The 21618-nt window shown below is 41.1% G+C and overlaps 1 protein-coding gene and 1 long non-coding RNA gene across 4 annotated transcripts in view; both read right to left on the bottom strand.

Annotated features, from left to right (window-relative positions):
- Nucleotides 1–4098: 4098 nt before the first annotated feature.
- On the bottom strand, nucleotides 4099–5112 carry LOC103478317 (uncharacterized). The gene is made up of 2 exons (XR_535778.1): nucleotides 4894–5112; nucleotides 4099–4591 (listed from the first exon to the last, which is right to left on the bottom strand). It is a non-coding gene; the product is annotated as an uncharacterized LOC103478317 (long non-coding RNA).
- Nucleotides 5113–6090: 978 nt separating this feature from the next.
- The window catches only part of trak1a (trafficking protein, kinesin binding 1a), a 32738-nt gene continuing 17210 nt past the window's right edge, over nucleotides 6091–21618 (bottom strand). For all 3 annotated transcript variants that reach the window (XM_008432076.2, XM_008432077.2, XM_008432075.2), the window contains 13 exons: nucleotides 19405–19521; nucleotides 19089–19189; nucleotides 18811–18919; nucleotides 17698–17776; nucleotides 17465–17595; nucleotides 17254–17328; nucleotides 15996–16133; nucleotides 15829–15905; nucleotides 15491–15730; nucleotides 15073–15401; nucleotides 12645–13109; nucleotides 11510–11612; nucleotides 6091–9830 (listed from right to left, as the gene is read on the bottom strand). In XM_008432076.2, coding sequence (XP_008430298.1) covers nucleotides 8774–9830; nucleotides 11510–11612; nucleotides 12645–13109; nucleotides 15073–15401; nucleotides 15491–15730; nucleotides 15829–15905; nucleotides 15996–16133; nucleotides 17254–17328; nucleotides 17465–17595; nucleotides 17698–17776; nucleotides 18811–18919; nucleotides 19089–19189; nucleotides 19405–19521 — 3021 coding nt within the window. In that variant the 3' untranslated portion in view covers nucleotides 6091–8773. The remainder of the gene's footprint in view (nucleotides 9831–11509; nucleotides 11613–12644; nucleotides 13110–15072; nucleotides 15402–15490; nucleotides 15731–15828; nucleotides 15906–15995; nucleotides 16134–17253; nucleotides 17329–17464; nucleotides 17596–17697; nucleotides 17777–18810; nucleotides 18920–19088; nucleotides 19190–19404; nucleotides 19522–21618) is intronic.

The following is a 21618-nucleotide window of genomic DNA, read 5'->3' as shown; positions in this document are numbered from 1 at the left end:
CCAACTTTGTGTCTCCTGCTATAGCAACGTGCAACAGAGACAAAGGCTGTATGTTTAACCGCAGCAGTCGTTCTGTGCGATAATGTCCGAGCGCTTTATTCGTACAAACAAAATCTGCCTCTCTAAGACAGGCGCAGACAGATAAATAAACACGACATCTTCATGTCATGTCATCTTGTTCTACATCCCTCCGATGACGCAGGTGATGCAAGCGGAGGCGGCTAAATATAGCTTTGTGCTGGAAATGTCATCACTGTCACATTCCCAATTAAAGGCCCTGGTATGTTTGCTAACCTGAGCTGGTTCCGTCCCAGAGGTCTGAAGCAAACTTCCGAGTTCAGATCCGTCTCACACGCATGCTGCCGCCATTTGTCTTTGCTTTCACCAAGCAGCTTCCTAAAAACTCCTATTTTTGAGTAAAAGGTTTAAAGTCTACTTTGCTGTGAAAAAGGGTTCTTGTGGAATTTTGCCTTTTTTTTTTTTTTTTTGCTACATCAAAATTTAAAGACTCTGTGTCACATATTTGTCATCTGAGTGATCATAGAGCATAGAGCGTCCTGCTGCTTCGACCAAATATTTCAGAAGCGCTAAAAGTACAGATATGCACAGAGTTAAAATCGGAAGTTTCCATGCACTCATTCTGGGCTTTTATTTCTAAACTTTCCCAAAAGTCTGAATGTATTACAATAATATTAAACATTTAACACAAACTGCCATCCTCAAATGAAAGGGAATAGGTGAGAAGGTTCAGGAACAACCCGTCGCGTCAATCCGGTGACATGAGCTCAAAAAGAACCGTCAACGTCGAATTTAGTTTAACTTAAACACGGTTCAGACTCTGAAGTCACGAGCTAAGGCCGAACCTCTGTGAGGAAGATGATAACGGTGCTCAAGGGATGAAGGCTGTCCTGGAGACAGCAAAGGCTGCCCTGGGGTTGATGGCGAACGCGCTGGGTTAGAAGATGACCTTGCCGATGAAGCATTGAGAGACTCTAAAGTCGGACATAATAAAGACTTCCCAGACGGTGTGTGACCGCACGTCGGCTCTGAAGCCTTAAGAAGACAACTTCAGGCGGGATAGTCAACCTAAAGACGATGCTGGAGATTGAAATGATGACAAATCTTTGGAGGTGGGGAATCTCAGAAAAGATTTGGAGCAACTGGAGGGAAAGACGAAGACGCTGCACACAGTGAAGTCAAAGACAACAAGACACAAACCCAAAACTAAAATTAAAACAAATCTAAGCCAAACCTCCGCACAGTGTAAAGTGTAAAGAACAATTAAACGTGGTTTGAGTCACCGGTTTGGAGACTTTAGTCGTGCAAGCGGATCCGACTGATTGGCTCCCACATTGTTAAAAAGTTTTCCAGCAAGTCGCACCGTCGGGGAGCAACTTGTCATTCCCAGCTTCATTCAGCAGCTCACGATGCTGAGCCAGAGTCATAAACAGCTGTCCTCAGCCACAATAACAAGCAGACCTGCAGCAGATGGCGGGGCCCCGACAGGCCTCTGATCACAGCATCACGGAGTCAGACTGGGAGCAGTTCAAGAGACTTGGAGGCCGATTAAACTCAAAGAACTGTCACAGGTTCTCCTGGATCGTGTGGAACAGACGGGAGGAACTCTGAAAAACTCTTTTGTTTCATTAGGTAGTGCGCCAAAGCTTCATGACGGTGGCGGTTCTCCAGCTGTTTAGGTAAAGCTTTAAACGATTAAAAATAATTACTCTGGCCCTCTTTGACGTGCGGATTAAGATGTGTTTTTGGGGTGTTTGGGCTTCAGAGAGCCCCCATAATCTCTCACCTAAAATGTCAGAGGTTGTCAGGAGAAAAGGTCAGCCGACGTTTCATCAGCTCACCCAGAGCAAATGCAATCCCACCTCATTTGATCTGATCCAATTTGCTGTCTGGCAGGTTGTGATAATCTGATGTATGTATTGTTAAAAGCTAAAAATGTCACGACGACGCCATGATGATTAAAGCCGGGGCGGGAAGAGAGGAGGGCCTTCCTCACACCGTCTACAATTAAGGGGGCCCCCCGAAGTGAAAGACATTAACTCTCAATTTGTTGTCCCTTCTGGAAGCGCAGACGATCACATGAAGGATCGTCGCTGCTGGAATGAATTGAAGAACCTTTTCCGGCTCACGCTCGGCCAATCAGAACAGCGAAAGTGGGAAACCTTTCTTTGCTGGTTAAATTGATGTCTCTCATCATTTAGGAGGTTTGAATTTCCAATTTCTATTTTTTAAAGGACGTTCACTGAACAGGTGGTAAAGAATTGGCACGTTCAGAAAAGGACGTGACAAGATAAAACAAAGACGTTTGTTAAAAATGTTTATGTTTGTTTGCAAAGATTATTTGTCTGAAATGTAAAATGATACTTTAAGATTTTATGTGCCTAATGTATCAAACAAAACAAAAAGATAAATGTAGATTTGACCAGAAATCAGTTGGTGACAAGAATCAGAAGTTTGATTATGAACAGAAATCCTTTAGCTGAGATCTTTTACAAAAAGGTGAATTGCTGCCACATCATGCTGACGACACTCTTGACCGACTATTGGCTGTTTTCAGAATGAAAGAGGTTCAAAAACAGAAGTCAGAGGAAGCTCAACTATTCTGCAAGAGAGTGAGCGAGAGCAAAGCGTTCCTCCTTTCTCTTTTCGTCTCTCTGTGTGCGTCACGTTTGAAACAAACCCGAAGCAATTTCAAAATAAAGTTCAGAGTTCATGGCAAAAGCCGTAATGCCCCACTTGTTAACAATAAAGCTTTAAATAATTTTAATTAAAAATAAACAAGTGATGGTTACTTAATAACCTTTATAACATACTGTTGCTGTATTTTTTCTGTATATTTTATAATTTGACATTTATTCATGAATTAAATCGACCTACAAAACACATTTCCAAAGAATTCAGTGGGGGGTTATTTTACTAGTATTATTTCATTTTGAAAACATTTTTCATTCAGTCTTAAATGGAAACTATATTTTAAAATTGTACAAATACTCACAAAAGTTGCTCTTTCTCAAGCTGAATCCATCTCCGTTAAGTATATTCAGTAGATTTTGAGATATGAAATTGTAAAATGTGCGTCTGTATGAGTTGTTTTTACTCCTGGCAGCACTTGAGTGAATGCATTTTAAAACTCTTAAAGCCAGAAAATATCTAACCTTTTTTTTTTCATCTTATGCAGCTTTTTGTAGAAATTTCTCCACTTTTCTAAATGCCTGCTTCCTACATACATTATTCAACAGACATTGCTTTTAAAAGAAAATTCCACTTTGTTTTTAGAACTAAAACTGATATTTATTGTCCTTTTAAATGATAATATTGAATATATTTAACCTAAAAACCTCCATAATGTGTTTCCTCATTATTGCGTTGGTTTCTAAAATCGTGCCGTGTCTATAAATAAACAGCTCATGTTGCAGATGGCTGGCCTGGAGCTGCCTGGAGGGAAATTTAAGGCAAACAAAACTCAGAGGAGTTGGCAACTGCGCCTAAGAATATAATTCTAACACAACAATAATCACAGACATTACAAAGTTAGTTTTTAGTTCTTACACCTGCCTCTGATAACAGGCATAGTCCAAGTTTCAAATATTTATGCTGGATGACAAACATGAAGAGATTAAGTAAATCAGGATCATCCCTGTTAGACTCTGTTAGGATCTTTTTTTTTTTTAAAGATCCGTTTTAAAATGTTAAAATAAATCAAATTATTGTCATTGTCCCCACAGCATGACACTACCACCACCATGTTTCACAGTGGTGATGACGTCGTCAACTCTGATTTTAACTTCCCACAACTTTCTGTTTGCTGGGTTTCTTGGTCTCCATGATGCTGCTTTTCTTAGCTAAATTAAGTTAAACATAACTTAATTTAGCTAATTCAGAATAGCCGAATTTCACAATAAAAGAAATTTTATTTAATAAAAACCTATGTTTATGTTGAAAAAAAAATAATGCTTGTGTTTTCTATTTAATGTATGTTGACATATTTTTGAGATGAGAATCAAATGAAATCAAAATGCACAGATCCTCGTTTTCATTCTTGGCCTATATTAAAAAAAAATAATGGTAGCAACATCATGGTACCATCAGATTGTGATGCTTTAATTTTATATGTGAGAAACTTTAAAACAGCAAACAAAAATCATACATATGCAGGTCTTAGTCTGCCATGGTTTGATTACCTTTGGTCTGACATTAAGGAGTTTATTGTTGAACTTTTAAAAAAATAAAATAAAATGCAAGTTTTATCGGTAACTATAATTTCTTTAACAGAAAGTGTAAATGACAGAAATTGACCAAGTAACCCAGTAAATCCTCCAGCACCTAAGCAGACTATCAAGGCTGTATCTGAGTTTTCTGGCAGAACCTCAGGTCAATTATTCAAACGCTAACCATCTTCTTTATGTGAAGGGCTGACCGCAGAGGGATGCAGCTGGTCAGCCTCCGAGGCTATAATCACACATCCCGTCTCTGAAGTGACCTTCTTTTCCAAGCAGCTGGTAATTGCTCTGCGCCAAAGAGTCCTGGCCTCTATCATATTCACATCAGCTGAAGGGGGACATGGAAATCCTGCCTGCACAAAATTTAAGCAGATAACACAAAAGTACTTTAGATGTTTTCTCTGTGATTTCTATACTTTGTTTTCTTGTTATTTATTTCTTTAAATGTACATTGGGTTTAGATGCATCTATCTCACACAAACAAGATGCACTGAATAACCACACTTGAGAAACCCAAGGAAAAAAAAAAGGTTTGTCTTATTTTCCATCTGACTCAGCTCTGCAGAATGTTCTCATTTTCCCCATGTAGGAGACACACCTGCCCGTCTTCCTCCAAGCACCGAAAACAAATTTTAAATCATTCTGCCCTGCTTACCCATCTGTCTTCATCCTGTTTCCATCATCCAGAGAGGAAGAGAGTTGTCAAGCTTTCCATTGAACGCTTCTGGTTCTTCTCCTCTAATCTCTATTATGATTTTCAAGAATGAAATAAGTATTATTCATGACGTACATTTATTTAATTGTGTTTGTAAAAACCCTTAAAGTACATCAAACGTATCTTAAATTAGGTCTACTTCCGCTTCCAGGCTTTGGATTGCATGTGGTTTGGACACAGTGCCCCCCAGTGGAAAACAGCTGCAAGTACAACAGACAAGAAAACATTTCGAAAAATATCACTTTTAGTACAGATATGATAAAATCTGATAAAGTAACAGTTACCTTGAAACTATCTTCATATTTGGTTTATATATATATAGAAATATATATATATTTGATATAGGCCTATATCATATAAATGTAGTAGGTCTCTGCAATATATACTGAAACAGTTGCTGAGATCCAGATGTGAATTTAAGAAACTGTAGTATGTTTTTTCATTAAATACGATTTAAATTTGACAAGTTTTTGTGTTAAAATAACAGTATAATCTTTAGAAATATGCACAACCACAGCCCCTTAAGGGGACAGTATTATATAAAATTGACTTTTCTGAACTTTAAGTCAATTATAATATTACGTCATAAGAAGCATACCTGGAGTGTTGCTTTGATTATTTTATGCATATTTGAGAAATACTTTAATCTCCCATGGCAACCACTCAGCTGTACAAAATGCCTTGTTGGACCTAGCCCCGCCTTCGAGATGCAGCTCATCTTTGGAGCTAAACTTTCCAAAACTTACGTGCTTTCGCCTCACAGAGCAGGCCTTCCCTGCTCAGCTCCTTCAGACTAGCCAGTAGCAAACGTCTGGTGGAACTGCACATTTGCTGAGCTCATTATACGAGCTACTTCTCAGTGTAGTGCTGGTAAAAATGTCATTTAATGGTTGATAGAGGAGCACTGTTATGAAGGTGGAGTCTCAGAAAGAGCAGGAGGTTTTAAAGAGACACAGGCCCAATTTTAAGGCTTTAAATTACTATTTACTAGATAACACAATAACTAACATAGTTAGTATGTTAATTATGCTTAGTTAACATAGTTACCTGTGGTTTTAAATGTAAACAACATAATACTGCCCCTTTATAGCTGAGAGGAGCTGAACATCATCGGATGTACAGAAGAAAGTCAAAGTATAAAGACAACAATTAAATCTTTATTTTATTGACAGTCGGACATGTTTTATAAAATAGAGCCCACCAGTCAACCTAGAACATATTTCCCTATAGTCCTACATAAACTACTCACCTTTATTACATTTTTTTAACCATACTTTATATATATATATTATATTTCAAAATTATACATGTTCGTGTTGCATACAGTTACAGTGAAATGATTAAATTAGACAGAAATCTGTACAATGGCCCTGCAAGCTGAATAATAACTTACATTCGGATGACGTGGCACAAAAATTACATTAAGACACCCACTGTCGTACCAACACTACCGCTCCATTCTTCTCCTCTGAAATGCAGAGTTGTTTTATTTTTCTTAAAATGTGCTTCTGCTGAAGGCAGAAACAGCGAACAATCAAAGCCCCTGGTGGCAAGAGAAATTATTCTAAAAGCCACTGAAGTATGAAGGATTTCATCCGTACAGTAAAGGTGATTCCACATGACACTAAAATAAACACAAACTGAAACATCCTTCACTTTAAAGACGTGCAATTATCACTTGCGTGACTTATGAAACAAGCTACAACTTCTTGGTCCAGGTGCAAAGTCCAAACCCAGATTACGCATCGAGACTCCTCGTGAAAACAGCAACCTAAATGTTGATCCGTTCCATTCTTCTCCTCTGAAATACAGAGTCGTTTTATTTTTCTTAAAATGTGCTGCTGCAGAAGGCAGAAACAGCAAACAATCAAAGCCCCTGGTGGCAAAAAAAAAGTCTGAAACGCTGTGTGTCGGGATCACCGTTTAGTTCACCAACTTGTTTTACACACGTGAGCATCAGTCGCCCCTCGTTCAGGTGAAGTCAAACCAGAATTTTAAGAACGGGTGGTTCTGCTCTGTGGATCTAACCGGAGCACAAAGATTAAAGACTGAACTGATCAACTCGGCAGAGACAGGAGCTGGAGATCAGCAGGATTCAGATTTCACTGCTCTCTGCCGTTTGATCCAAACTGAGTAAATTATGTACATTGCTTGGAGATACAAGGTGGACAGTATTGAGAAAAACTAAATGCTTTGAAAAAATAAAAATACGCAGCAAACTGACATGAGCTTTGAGGATTAAATGTAAGATCTGTTTTCAACCGTGCTGAAGGTGCTGATGTTGCACATTTTGCTCAACCGCCATGCCTGTGCTCATTTCATTTGTCAAATTCCGACACCTACATTCATACATTTTATCCTTTACTGCCTGGATTCATATGGACGCATCAAGCAAAATAAATGAAGAAGAAAAAAAAGAAGGGAAATTCTCTGACTCCGTCAGATTTAACAACAGCTTTACTCTATTCCCGTAGAATCCAACATTTTATGAGGACTTAAAACAAAAAAATAAAAATACACATCTGAAATGAGAAGAATGTACTGAATCTCACGCACACCGTTGGATTGCACAAATAAATTCATGTCTATTGCACACAGCAAAACAAAAGGCAAACAAAAACATTTACAAACTAACAAAAGACAACGAATGCAATCAGTTTTCTAATGAAATACAGTGTGTTTGTTTTTAGGCACATAAGAACATTCAGTCACAGCAACAAGATATCTTAAAGCCCCAATCTGGATTTTTTTCTTTTAAACAAAAGAAAGAAAAGGAGGAAAAGACATTGCAGACAAAAACTGTGACCCTTTTTCAGCTTCAGCGCAGAAAAATGGAAACACAAAATTTTTTAGGGTCTTATAAAAACGCCTAAATTGCTTCATAAAACAATGAAACATTTTTAAAGGAAAACATTTGACAACATTTATCGGCTTTGGCGAGACCAGCCAGTCACGTTAAATAATGAGAGACACACCAGGAGGTCGTCCGGTGAGCATAATCCAATGATTTTTAGCTGGTCGGAAATGCGACGGTCCAATCATTCCTCCGATTAACAAACACGACCGTGTTGTGCTGGCAACGACACGAGAAGAACAATCAAAGTTAGCTGGTTTCGGCATCAGCTGATGTGTTAAAAGAAAATGAAACCGGAGGAAGTACAAAGATGTAAGAAGATATTTAAAAGGAAACTATATTTTATGACACAAAGAGGCTGAAGGGAATTCAGAAAAATTTCTCTTTTTAATCCATTTTAGCTTCCACCCTCTGACTGCTATGAAGCCTGTTGAAATTGGAGACGTTGGTCGACTCAGAGTTCATCTAAAGGTCTCGGTCTGGTCAGCTGGGCAGAGGGAATGAGCTATTCGCTTGGTTCAAGTACGCTGGACCAGCTCAAGGACGGTGGCTGGAAAGCGGCCACAGAAACCAGTGCGTCTCTATATGAATTCAGCCACATGGTAAAGTACTCCAGACTGGGGCTTTAATAATATACCATTTGCCACAGTATATTGCATATACAGTACATTGTACAATAATGACACAAAGGAAGGCAGCATACTCCGTCTTTGTTAATCTGGCCAGACAGTATTTAAATATAACACAGTGTAACAGTTTCAGCCACTGCTGCTCTCAGTCGTCACTGCGACATTTTATTCAGACTACTGGCTGTCAGGAGAAATGAGGGCGGATTGTACCGGTCTGCTTCTGCAGACGATGTGTGCGCTAAATATACTTTTTGGCTTTGTATTTGTATGTGTGTAATGATAAACATGAAAAGTGTAGTGAAACGCTGTGATTTTGGCCCAACATACTGAGTTTTTCCTACCACGTCCTGGTTTGAGCCTCACTGTGTTGGCCTCGTGTTGCTGAGTTGTCTGACTCCCAGTTTGTCCTGGCGTGTCTCTGTATTACTGTGTGTGGTGTGACTGGTTCCAGTGCGTGTAAAGTCTGCGGTATGTGAACGGCCTTCCTGACGACGGAGGGGTGTGTTTGCACTTTGCCCGTTTCGACTGTCTGCGCCGGACCCTGTGGCTGTGATGTTTGCATCGACTGTGGGATGAGAGCGCAGGGCGGTCCACCGGGGTCTTTCATGGCCATGCTGGCCCCCACCATGGCCGGATAGCTTCGGTTCCTCCTCAGTCCTGCATTCAAACCCGGGATCCCGCCACCCAGGCCACTGGAGCTGAAGGGCGCCAGCAGACCGCTCCTGGAGGAAACCGAGGCGGAAACAGGGGAGAGCGTTCGGAAGCGTTTCAGCTTGTCCACCAGTCCGAGGTTCGCCACCTCGTTCTGGCCGTCTTCGTCCGCCTCGCCATCGTACTCTCTCTCCAGATCCATCAGCACTTCCCTCAGAATGGTGCGAGCCGGCTTGGAGGCGAGGAAGGCGTCGTAATAAGGCGGATCCTCCTTCGAAGGGCTGAACTGAAACGCAGGCCGCGCCATGGCGGCTGAGGCAGATTCCTGGGGCGGGGAGCAGGGAGGGGAGCAGGGCTGAAGGAGGAGCGTGTCCGGTCGCCTAACCGGGTGTCTGACTTCATTCTCCTCTGACTTGGCTACGCCGCTCTGCACCTGCACGCTTCCCGTGGGCGTCGAGGCGCCGCTGGCACCCAGCCCTCGGTCCCAGCTGCAAGGATTGTACACCGAGGCAGAAATGCCACGCTCCAGCAGGAGGTGCACCAGGCCTAGGGAGGTGCTGGTGGTCTTGGTGGAGTCTCTCAAGTTGGTGGAGGACTCGCCGAGGGAGAGCGAAAGGGAAAGGCGGCGCGGGGTGCAGCAGGGGGTGTAGGAGGGCGTGTGCGGGGCCGAGAAGGGCACGGGAGAGGAGGTGTGGGTCGGAGTGCCGATTGCAGAGCCGCTTTGGCAAAACGCTACCGCAGGGCTGGAGGCGTAAAGAGGAGAGGAAAAGTAGAAAAGAAGGCATAAATGACGGTCATTAGGTGAAAAATGCTCGAGTTCAGAAACAGGTTAACTTGATTTATCAATAATCAACATAACACATCTGCTTAATAACTGAGGAACAGAGAGAGCATTGTGAATTTTTCTTCTTCTTCTGAAAGGCTTTTCTGCAAATCCTCCAATGAATTTTAGTGGGAAGCTGAACACGTAACCACTCTTGTAAGATGCTAAGAAGAGTCTCAATCCTTATATTTCTATTATAAGACACTTGTGCAAGTGTCATGATGTGGCCTCTGCCATCATCTACAGCACGTTATGGCAGAAACGTTTTGTAACATTTTTCAATGTGGTTCTTCTACCTTCTTACAATATAGTAGAGAAAACCAAAAAGTCAAAGCCTAACAAAAACCGTGGGGCACAAATTGATCAAAACATTTTGATCTCTACTACCGACGTTCTTCAAAATTAAAGCTTGTAAGGTTAGTAAAGAAAAAAAACTTCGATCTGCACAAAACCACAGACAGTCTCTCTCTCTTTCGGGGCTCAAACACAGCTGCTCGTCTGCCTGCATCTCATCCAGTTCCTGCAGCCTTCATGTTCACACTACATCTCTGCATACGTTGCTCCTCTAGACTCATTCATTTTCTGTAATTCCTATCAGCTTAGATATTAGATTATTATCCAATGCATACAGTATTGTGTCATTTCACATATCAAGACTGGTCAAGTTGCCAAAACGAATCAATTCACAGGCCAATAAGTGAGAAGTCACTTTTGTTAAAAAAGACCACGGATGTCTGACAGCTTTTAGTAAAAACTCCATCAATGTGTCAAAACATGCACAATTCATTTTAGTTGAAACAAGAGCAAAGTAGGTTTAGAGAAACTTGCATGCAAACCCACTGATATTTCCTGAGTTAGAAACCTCGACAGCAGCGCAGCTTCGTTCAGAATCCGTAATCATTAAATTTCAAGCATGTCATCCAGAAAAGGCATGACTGAGACAGTGGATATTTTGAGGTGTAGCATTTTGTTTTGTTTTGCAGCAATTTCCAAACCTCAGCAGTTTAAAAACATTCAGTGGAAAGTCAGGGGGTAAGACAAATTCTTTCAAACTTTCTGTAATCATTTCGTCCTAAAAGCTTTTAACAGGTCTGAACACCGTTTTCGTAATTATTATTTCGTTATTATCGGTGTCCACCTCAAAGAGAAGCTTGTGCACACTGGATTAGAGAACAGATTTAGAGGCAAGCCCTGATGTTACTCAGGTTCAAACACGCCCACACAAGGTCTTTAGAGATGCACAACCATGCACGTTCTCACCCATCTGCACACTGAACGGTGCTTTCAATGGGTCTGCTCTAATCCTGCCAGCAGAGCTATTTGATACAGCTCCGGCTCGTCTTCCTCATCACATGACCTGTCGAGCCAATCACACAGCAGGGACACAAACACTTGAGCGACCTCCTGTGACACCAAAATGTGTTTCGAAGAAAAAACAAAATAAAACAAAAGAGAGAGAGAAGCGTCCAGCTCCATTTAATTTAATTTGTATAAATTAACAGTGATTTGAAGTGAATATTAAAGGAACCCAAAACGGAAAGAAAAAAAAAAATCAAGCTGAAAAAGTGCGCGTTGGTAAATATTTAGGCGTTATGTTACCTGGAGGACACTGAGGTCAGCTGGTCAGACGGGTGGAGAATCCTGCAGGTGGTGAAGGTGTAGGTGGAACTGGTGTGGGACAGACATTTCCCTGGGAAATGGACTGGAGGAGAACAAAATAAAATTCTGTCAGCCGTGATGAAAAATGCACCAAAAATCATACACTGTAAAACAACTGCATGTTGTAAAGAAAGGGGGAAAAAAGATCGCAGTCACAGTTCAGACCCCAGGCGAAAGCACCCGTTTTAATTAGCCCTGCTTTTGTAGTTTCAACAGATTTTAACATCTAATGATCTTCTTAGTTGTTGAAAACTGACCTGCTACATTCAAGTTAAATGCAAATAAATCGAAAGCAATTAAATAAAAAACAAGAAGAAAAATCCCCCCTCCGCATCAAGATTATAGTGAAGCAAGGATAGAAACTGAAGGGATGAAGAAGAAACAGATGAAAATTATATTCTCTAAATGAATCTCAAATGATCGTAGCTACATGCAGATATTGTCAAAGACCAAAACGTGCTCTGGTCAGGGTTAGTGTGTGTGTGGGCTGGTAGAGGTGACCCTCTGACAGAGCCGCTGAATTAGCTCCGAGCAACTCTGAGCGTCGCGCTTTCATGTGACTCTGAACAGCTGCGGTCGCAACACCTGATGCAGCCTCAAAGCGCACACAGGCCAGCGAGCAAACTGGATCCAGAAACGATGATACTTCTGTATCTCTGCACTGCGTCAGTCATTTTCAAACTCTAATTTTTTTTGTTGTGGTTAAATTTTTAGAATTTTGCAGGTTTTGGTTTGAGAAACTTGCCAGGCACTGAAGTAAGTGTGAGCAAAGCAAAGGCGACGTATGAAAAGGAGAAACTGAGAAGAAGAAAAAAAAAAAACAATCAAAAAGTACTCTGTCTGGACGGAGGTGGACGTGGCTGCGTGGATAAGGCACGGCTCCTGGCTCGAGCGGAGGTGAGTGTGATCATGCAGGAAGCGTTGCCACGTTACAGCTGCGAAACGTCCAGTGAAAGCCTTCCCTTCACTCCTTCCACCCTCCCACCCGTCTTCCTCTGCCCGTTCCTTCTATTCTCCCCGTGCTCCAGATTTAGTTTCATTGGGTTTTTCTTTTCCTGCTAAAACGCTCCCTCACCAGGCATGCGGTCCACAGTGGCGGGTTGGAGGGCTTGGAGCTCCTTGAGGTCCGTGTGCCTGCTGCGCTCCGAACAAGAGGGAACGGGCGTGGATGGGGAAGGGCGGGAAAGGGGAAGGGGCACGCCAGCGACGACTCCATCTTTTCCTTCCACTGCCTCTTTCGGACCACAAATTGCTCCATTCAGTCCTTCTAGCTGGTTGCTGCCCTTGAAGTTGCAGCAGGCGGAGCCGGCGGCGGTAGAGCGAAGGGAACCTGTCAGAGCGGAATTCTCTCCTGACGAGCCAGTGAACGGGTCACACGACGCCTCGTCCTCCTCCGGCTGGTCCAGCTGCCAGCTGTCCTCCTGCTCCCGGTCCTGCTCTAAAGTGCAAAAGCCCTTTGTGACCACGCCCGGCCGATGGTCCAGCAGAGCCCCCATGTGTGGTTGAGCCAGCTGCTGCCATGCGTGCAGGGTAGCAGAACCTGCACAAGTAAAAAAAGGAAAACCTTATGTTACTGGAAAATACGCTAAAGATACCCTAGATGTACAGCAATTCACAATAAGACCATTTCAGCTGTGCTTCTACCTGAACACATGTGACATAATGAGCTGTACATTTATAAACCTACTGAGAAATAAAACATTGGTGTTTATTCCTTAGCAAAACTAACATTTAGGTCTGAAATGTGCAGGAATGCCAACAATGCAGGAAGTTAAAAACCCATCACACAACCTGAATCAGATTAGCTTGTGAGAGTTAGCTCTGTTAAACTGCAGCACTATGTTCCACTGAACAAAATATTTGACAAGACAGATAAAAATATCAGAAAAGATTGTGTCCATGTTTTAACTGTCTGAAAGTCTCACATGAGGACCGACAGCAAAGTGGGCAAAATGTCTATGTTAAGTTTCAGCACTTTGTGATCCTGTTCTTTAGTTATTTTGGGTGCTTTTTATGTAAAATGTGGGAACATGTAAGCAAATTAACAGGGGGAAAAAAAGAGACAAGAATATAATGAATGGAAGAGGAGGAAATTAGATTTTATTTTTTACAAAGAAAATGGAAGAAGAATCAAATAAAGAAAAGAAAGCTCAAAAAGAGACAGAAACGGAGGGAAAAGAAAAGCAGCTACAGATGAAAGAGAGAAACAAATGTGTAAATGTCACATTTCAGAAGACAGACGTTGCTAATAAATATTTTGCTCATGAGGATAGAGCAAACAACACAGAGAGCAGAAACAAACCTACAGTGATGAAGAAATGGTGACAATAATCTACGAACTTGTCACGTTTTGCTACGTTACAGTCACACACTTCAAGGCACTTTATCACGAAAAAAATCCCAAAAGACACAAACATGAGGTGCAGAGCTTAAAATGAACAAAAAATATATACATGATAATTTAAATATTTTGTGTGAACCTACATCTCTGTCACTTTGTTGCTTTTACACCCGAATTCCCATCCATTGTGGAACGGTAGAGGATATTTCTAATTATATACTCTCTATTTTGTTTATTCTATTTGATCCAACTATAAAAAATGTTGAACTACAAAATAAAAATTTCTATACAGAAAAAAAACACATTGTTTTCCATCCTATTGTTTATGCTACCATGTAGTTTTTTTCTCCCATTTTATTTAATTTTACACATAAGACAGCAAATAGTGCAACGTATACGTTTGTGATTGTAGTGTCAGTTCTGAACACTAGGTGGAGGAAAAACACTGTAAATGGTGCAACTACCAGGAGTGAAATCTAACTCTGTCAGGGCTGTTAAATATGGATATGGAGGTAAATGAAAGACGTAACAACTAAACTGACAAACCTAGATAAAACATAAGTTTATGCCTAACGAATAAAGCATAATTTGGACAATATAAATGCACACAAGCACAAAGTATGTTTGCTTTAAAAAGTATACTGACCATGTACTCATATTTTTTATGATCTGTAACATTCCTGCGATGTCCTGTGTGATTTCTACACTTCAAACCAGCAGCGCGGCTGAGTGTGTCTGAAATAAAACGAGTGCTGAAGGTTCAGACTGCCTTCCTCTTGTCTGAAGGCCGTCAGCAGGCCTCTGCCCAGAGCCGGAAGAGCTCTGAGGGGAGGCTGGAAACCTGACAGGCTGCGAATCTCCAACAGACTGGAGCTTCTGCGCAGCTTCGCCTTCGGTGAGGCACTTGGGAGGATCTGTGACTCGCTCTGGTTATGAAAGATTAAATACCGGTTCGGGTGTTTGCCGTCGTCGTCTCGCGTTGGACCAATCTGTGTCTCACTGCTTGAGCTGTTTAGAAAAACATAGTTGTAGTTCTGCCTCTGCTTCTGGTTGGGATTCTCTTTTCTCTTTGAGTTTTCGTTTGCATTCAGGAAGACGTTTCGAGAGCTACGATTTTTCTTTCCCTTATTTGTGTCAAGAAGATCATGAGACCAATAATCACCTTCCAGCGGCTTTACAATCTGCAGCTTCTCCGGCAGGTAGGACCTGGCTGTGATCGAGTATCCCGACCAGATGCTTCCGAACGAGGGATGCGAGCAGAACGACAGCAGGCTCTCCGTTGGGGTCCCCGGGTCCCCGCTGCCATCAGCCTCTCCCTTTTCCTCCTCTTTCCCCAGGTAGGCCAGCTTCCGCTCCCTCTCTTCTTCGAAGAAGCGTTTCTCCGAGAGGTAGTTGTCACGGCGCAGCGACAGGCGGCGCAGGGCTGCCTCCAGGTCCCTGCTGCCCGGGGTCCCCGGCGTACCGGGGGGCTGCTTGTTGGAGTCTTCCGACCTGAGGAGAGAAAGAGCGATAAGAAGAAGAGCAATCTCTATTTTTTCCCCCTTTCTTTCTGTTTGCTAAAGATTCAAAATGTTCCTCACCCGTCGTCCGGACCTTCCAGGATACTGCTTGTTCTGTTGTCCAAGATGATCCCACTTCCTGTTTCGCTCCCATAGATGGAGTTGGAGCGAGGCGTGCCCACACTGCTGGAGCGGCCCGAGGTGAAGCACGAGTTCTGATTGGACCCTGGGATGTTCAGAGGGGAGGGGGCTGCAGAGGAGCGCTGCTGACGCATCAGGTTGAGGTTTTTCACCGTCTGGAAAACCCGCTTTGGGTGCAGCCTGGAGAAACGAGCGACACAATCGCGTTACTATGGAGATCGAGGGATACATTCAAAGTATCACGTAGGAACAACGTCAGAGCGTAAAACTAAAGGCACCTCTGCTCTTCTACGTCTGGATCGTCCATCTGAAGCTCTTTTCTCATAGTTCCCTCTATTTCTGCTGCAAGTGAGTCCTGAGAGAAGAAAATAAACCCATTCATTCTGCTGGAGCTGACAGTCCGATATACTAAACTGCATAAAGCTGTGACGGCTCATGCGCTGACCATTGGGAATAAGCCCAGTGTGTGGAAACGCCTTGGGGTGCTGAGAGGTAGAGTTTTATTCCTCAGGTTCTTAAGCTCCTCCTGAGCCTCATGGAGGATCTCCATGCACTCTGCATACTTATCCTGCAGCTCCCGCAACTGAGCAAGGAGAGAGGAGAGGCGGAAGGACAGAAAGAAGGGGAAAAAACGTAGTAGGTTTGGCTTTTGACTTAAAACATAGATATATATTTTTTTAAAAGTCCATTGCAGAGATCATCAATGCAAAAACATGAAATATTACTAAGCATTTTTGTCTGATTTTTAGTGCACTTGGAATAATACAAACTAACTTACAAGTAACTTTTCAGCTTGCTTTAAGTCAATAAATCTTTAATATTGCTGAAAAAGTTCCAGTTTCGTTGGCAGATTATTTCATTTACAGTAACACATTTTCCCCATGTTATAAATAAAATAATCTGCCAGTGGAACAAGTATTTTTTTTATTCAAAATTAAGGAATTATTGACTCTAAATAAGATCTTATTTCCTGCTGAAAACTTACTTGTTAGTTACTTTTGTCTCATTTTAAGTGTATTAAAATATGTGCAGTAGAAACTAAACCAAACATACTTTTTGTGTTTCTGCAGAGTAAAAAAAACAACAACAAAAAACAGTTAACATTTACACTAAATATCTACCAAATTTAGTCTTGATGCACCTGAGCCATTAAGACATTAGTTTAATCTAAAAATGGTATTGAAAAAGGGCAGAAATAATACCCGACATCGTTTAATAGATGTGTGTCTTAATTCCTATCAGGAAACAAACCCTTTGGTTGAATAAAAATAGTCTTAAATTTAGATCTGAAAGGGAGATAAACTAAGTTTAACCTTGACCTAAACCTAATTAACATCCCGTCTCTAATCACTGCAAAAACTGGCATCTAAGATTAAATATCTTAGATTAATGAGATTTATGCTGGTTTCCTGTCTGACAAGATTATTTTTCTCACAAAGAGGTTTTTATGTTCGAATATTTTTCTCATTTTAAGTGTTTTTCTACCTAACTAAAGCTTGATATGAAGAAAATATTACTTCTTATGAGTAAATAAGAAGCAAACTGTAAGTCTAGAACTTAGTTTTCTAAGTAAAAATTAAATACTTAAGAGTTCGCTGCATTAGGAGAACGCTTTGGTCCTCAAAAATTGTCACTTTTCACATAAATAAGAACGCACATAAAATAATAATACTGTTAGCTGTCCTATACAGTCATGTGCTTACCTCAGCAGTGAGCTGTCTCTGGGCGTCCTTGGCTGCACCCAGGTGCTGAGTCAGCTCTTCGTTCTCCACCGCATACTGTGAACACCAAGGACAACACAGGACATGCAGTCGCAATTCTTTTACCTAATGTATCTAAAAATCCATGTTTGCATTAGGAGCTTTTTTTTATATTTTATTTTATTTATTTATTTATTTTTAAAGGCTTTCGTACGAGCTTCGCCTTCTTCTGCAGGTCGACGATCTGAGAGAGGAGGTGTGTGATCTCCTCCTGCTGTCTGGAAGCGTCCTCGCTCTTCCTGGCCAGGTCTTCTGCCAGAGAGGAAATCTGCAGGTTGGCAGCCCCTGGGAGGGCAGAAGGGGGGAGGGGCGGATGTTATAGCCACTGAAATTTTAACTACAGATGAGATAAAAGAAAAAAAGAAAAATAAAAGATATAAAACTCACGTAGTTCTTTGACACAGTCGTTGACAAGCTGCTGCTCTTTCTCCTCGTACGAGATGGTTTCCGTCTCCAAATGATTCGCCTGGGAGGATAAATGGATAAAACGGTGGTCAATCTTTGCAATCACGGTTTCAGAAAAGATTCCACGATGCATTGATTTAACATGGAAAACAAATGCAGGTTTTATTATTACAGCATATTGATTATGTATTGCTGAAGCTATGTCACTAAATTAAGGCAAAAATGTAAAACAACCATACTTGTTTCACAATCACAACTTGTGGACAGGGTGCACAAATACACAGAGGGTGAAACGTACAAGGCTAAATTACCCCCACATGTCCCACTGATATTTAATTCAACGTCCCTCAGGCACATGATTTTATAGCCCTCAGGTTTCTGCCGAAACTGACTGAATATTTCAAAATGGTTTAATTCCATTCAGAGATTCAGAGAGTCTGAGCCAAATCATCACACTCAGATTGAAAATAAAAAATTGATTCAGGAAGAATAATTCTTATTAAAGTCAAGGTGAGGCCTTCATACCTGCAAACACGTCACCATCTATTAGATAAAGTGGTGACAGAATTAACACTGAGGGTCTATTTAGTTGTCAGCGCTACTGGAATAAATTACAAAACTCCCTGCATCTTTAGGAGTTTGTCACCCAAGATGTTTTCCTAAAAATTTGGAAGCACGAGAATGGTCAAATAAAGGTTTCAATATCAAAATAAAATTGGTGTTTTGCACAAAATGGGTGAAATAATACAGTGGAAAAGCTGGACAGTGATATCGAATCAGCCTCAGAACTGGTCTTGGATTGGATGCATCATCAAGCCTCTGGAGTGGCCCCGACTTCAACTCAATTTAAATTTGTAAAAATCTGCTGGCAGAAAGCCAACATATTTAAATAAACTCAAGTGGTCAGATTTCCAGCTGGGAACAAACTGAGGGCTAGAAATAGAGTGTGTGGTCTATTCTTAGCCACATATGCAACAGGGCTGTTTAATCAAATGTTAGTGGGCTTGTATTGGAACTGGTATGTATATCTACTTCCCGTTATCTGACATGTAGACCGTCATCAACATTGCAGTGAAAGCTTATGCTTCTACGTACCGCAGATCGGAGTGATTTGTTTTCTTCTTCCAAATCTTTGAGCTTCTTCTGCAGAGAGTCCAGCGGGAACAGGGTCGGGGTGGACAAGTTAGGTTCACTCAAACGCACCCTGTAAACGCACCAATATTTCAACCTTAATCACATTTATTTTATTTAAACACCCCCAAAGTAAGCAAATGATTATTAGATATTCAACCGAAACTTCTCAATGTCAATTCAACATCGCAGCTGAACGCTGACGTAACCGGAGCAGACGAAGTGAGTGTTAGGACGCTTACGGTGTGGAGGTGTTTGACTCCCCCTCACTTTCCTCAGCGGCGCTGGTGTAGAACTGCAGCAACTCATCCTTCATGGAGAGGTCGTGACGCAGCTGAGACACCTGGATGTGAACACATATGGAAACATTATGAACACTGGACCGGGGAAGGAAAAAACAAAAGAGCTGATTTGGAGAATTTTGTTCACAACATGTCCAAGCACCTGCAAGGCTCGATAAAAAAATAAAATAAAATAAACCTGCATATGTGGTAGTTAACTATTGTCATCTTTGACCCTGAGAGACTACAGAAGTCCTTTAATGTTGCCGGTGTGTACCTCCTCTCGGATGTGCTCCACCTGCTCCTCCAGCAGCTCGTTCCTGTCACTCAGAGCTTTGTTCTTCTTCAGCAGTGACTGTCCGATGCGAGCTGCCAGCTCCAGGTCCCGCTCTTTCTGCTCCAAACACAAACTTTGATTTAGAGCAATTATTCGTTTTTAAAATGATTTTTACATAACCTTTATTTTAAACAGTATTAAATCCCATTGAGATTAAAATCTCTTTTTCCCCAAAAGGAGTTCTGGCCAAGAGGCAGCAAAAAATACAAAACTACAACACCATAAGAAGTTACACTGTTAAAGAAAGTGTGCGAAATGTTAAAACAACAACAAGTGAGTTGGTATACAATTTATGACTTTCTTTCATGGTAAATGTTCAAAATAGTGTTTTTTCTCTTTCGCTTCTCAGAAGGTGGGAAGACAAGTGGAGAAAGTCCCAAGTTCAGGAATTGAACCCTGGACCGCTACGTCTACGACTATTAGCCTCTATATCATCACGTCATGCACAGCCCATCTACAACAGGTGTATGTTTATTGTTCAGGAAAAAGAAATGTACCAATTAGTTTTGAAAAATTAAAGTGTATTTAAGTAGAATATCAATCTTCTTAGTAATATATCAATCTTAAAGAGGAGAAAACATCAGCAAATAAAAGAATAAAACAAAATATGAACGGTTCAAGCTTTTATTGCAGGCAAACTTATCAGCGTCCCTTCATCAGAGCTGCGCAATATACAATGACCAAATTTTTCAGAATCGCAATACCACTGTTATCCAGGTCAGTACTGCAACGAAGTCATAAATACTAGCCCAGACCAGTTATACAAGTACCAAGAAATCCCTCTGTCTGTGCCAGTAATATAGTTGGTTAATGCTTAATGGGGCAGAAAATGTTTTAGGAGGATGTTAGAAAACTAAGATTTACTGGATCGACTACTCTCTGTATCCAACAAAAGCAGTAAGACGTTAACGCCGCTTCGTCAAGTGTTTGTTTATACCGTCATGTAGTCATCAAAACTTATGAGTCAAGTAAAAAACAAACAAACCTTAAAATAGATTCATCTGTTGTTGCAGTAACATAAATGCACATTCAAATGTTTTTAGAAAAATCCAACATTTATAATTTAATGTCATTTACTCAGTGGGAAAAAATGTCACCTTAAAAAAAAAAAAAAAACAGGTTTTAACAGAAATCAATGGTGTCACAATCACTGGTCCCCCAAACACTTCCATTCAAAGAATATCACAAAAGCTTTTCTAATTTTTATTTTTCCTTACTAAAAGTCTAGTTTCCATCCATGATTTTCTTTTTTTCCTGCGTTATCAATATGACATTTCATTCAGCTACTGGCCAGTGTGAAACTCATATTTGTTTTGTCAGCACACAGTAAGCAGGCAGGTCTGGGAGGTAAAAAATAAATAAATAAAAAATCTCTCAAGCTCGCTGTTGGGGAACTGCACCACAGACTATGATGGGGTCAGCGAGTTCAATGAACGCAAACCTAACATACCGTCTACATTCCCAACCATCAGAATGAAAATCAAAAATGTTTCCAACCTAAACAGGTGGAGATTGCTAAACTCTACTGGGACTTCAGCTGCTCTGGTCAGACTGATATTGAGTTTCTCAGCAACAAACAATCCAAGTGGGTCTGATATGAAGTGATAAATAGGTGGGAAAACACTTTGTGCCCAAATCTGGTGGAGAGTCTAAATAGACAATCAGCTGTCTATTTCTGATTGTCTATTTCAAGAAACAAAAAAAGCATAACCAAACTCAAAATCAACCTTCTTTCATGGCTTTCTCTATCCTCCAAAGAGAACACTCACCCTGTGAGCTGAATAGAAGACGAAATGAGGAGGAGGATTTTACAGCAGAGAACTGAATACTGTGCCCTGTTTGGAAAATATGGTTGTCTAAATAAATAATTAGTAATTTTCTTAAAACAACTATTTCTTAAGATGTTTTTCCCCCCTGTTCAATACACCGAATTAAAGGTTGGATTTTTTTCTCAAATTATTAGAGGTGTGCCGATCGATCGGTAACCGATCATAATCGGCCGATTTTCGTGAAAAAGTGCATGATCGGTAATCGGCGATCATTGGCGCTTGTTGCCGATACCGATCACCTGCATCTCATTTCACAGCCTGCCTGTCCAGCTGGTCTCCTCTTTCCTTCACACTGCGCAAACGCGCAGCAACAAATCCTAAGCGA

The sequence above is a fragment of the Poecilia reticulata genome, linkage group LG16, assembly GCF_000633615.1.
Source record: "Poecilia reticulata strain Guanapo linkage group LG16, Guppy_female_1.0+MT, whole genome shotgun sequence".
In the NCBI taxonomy this organism is placed as follows: domain Eukaryota; kingdom Metazoa; phylum Chordata; class Actinopteri; order Cyprinodontiformes; family Poeciliidae; genus Poecilia; species Poecilia reticulata.
The sequence above is the reverse complement of the archived record's forward strand: the minus strand, read 5'-3'. Positions and strand labels throughout refer to the sequence as shown.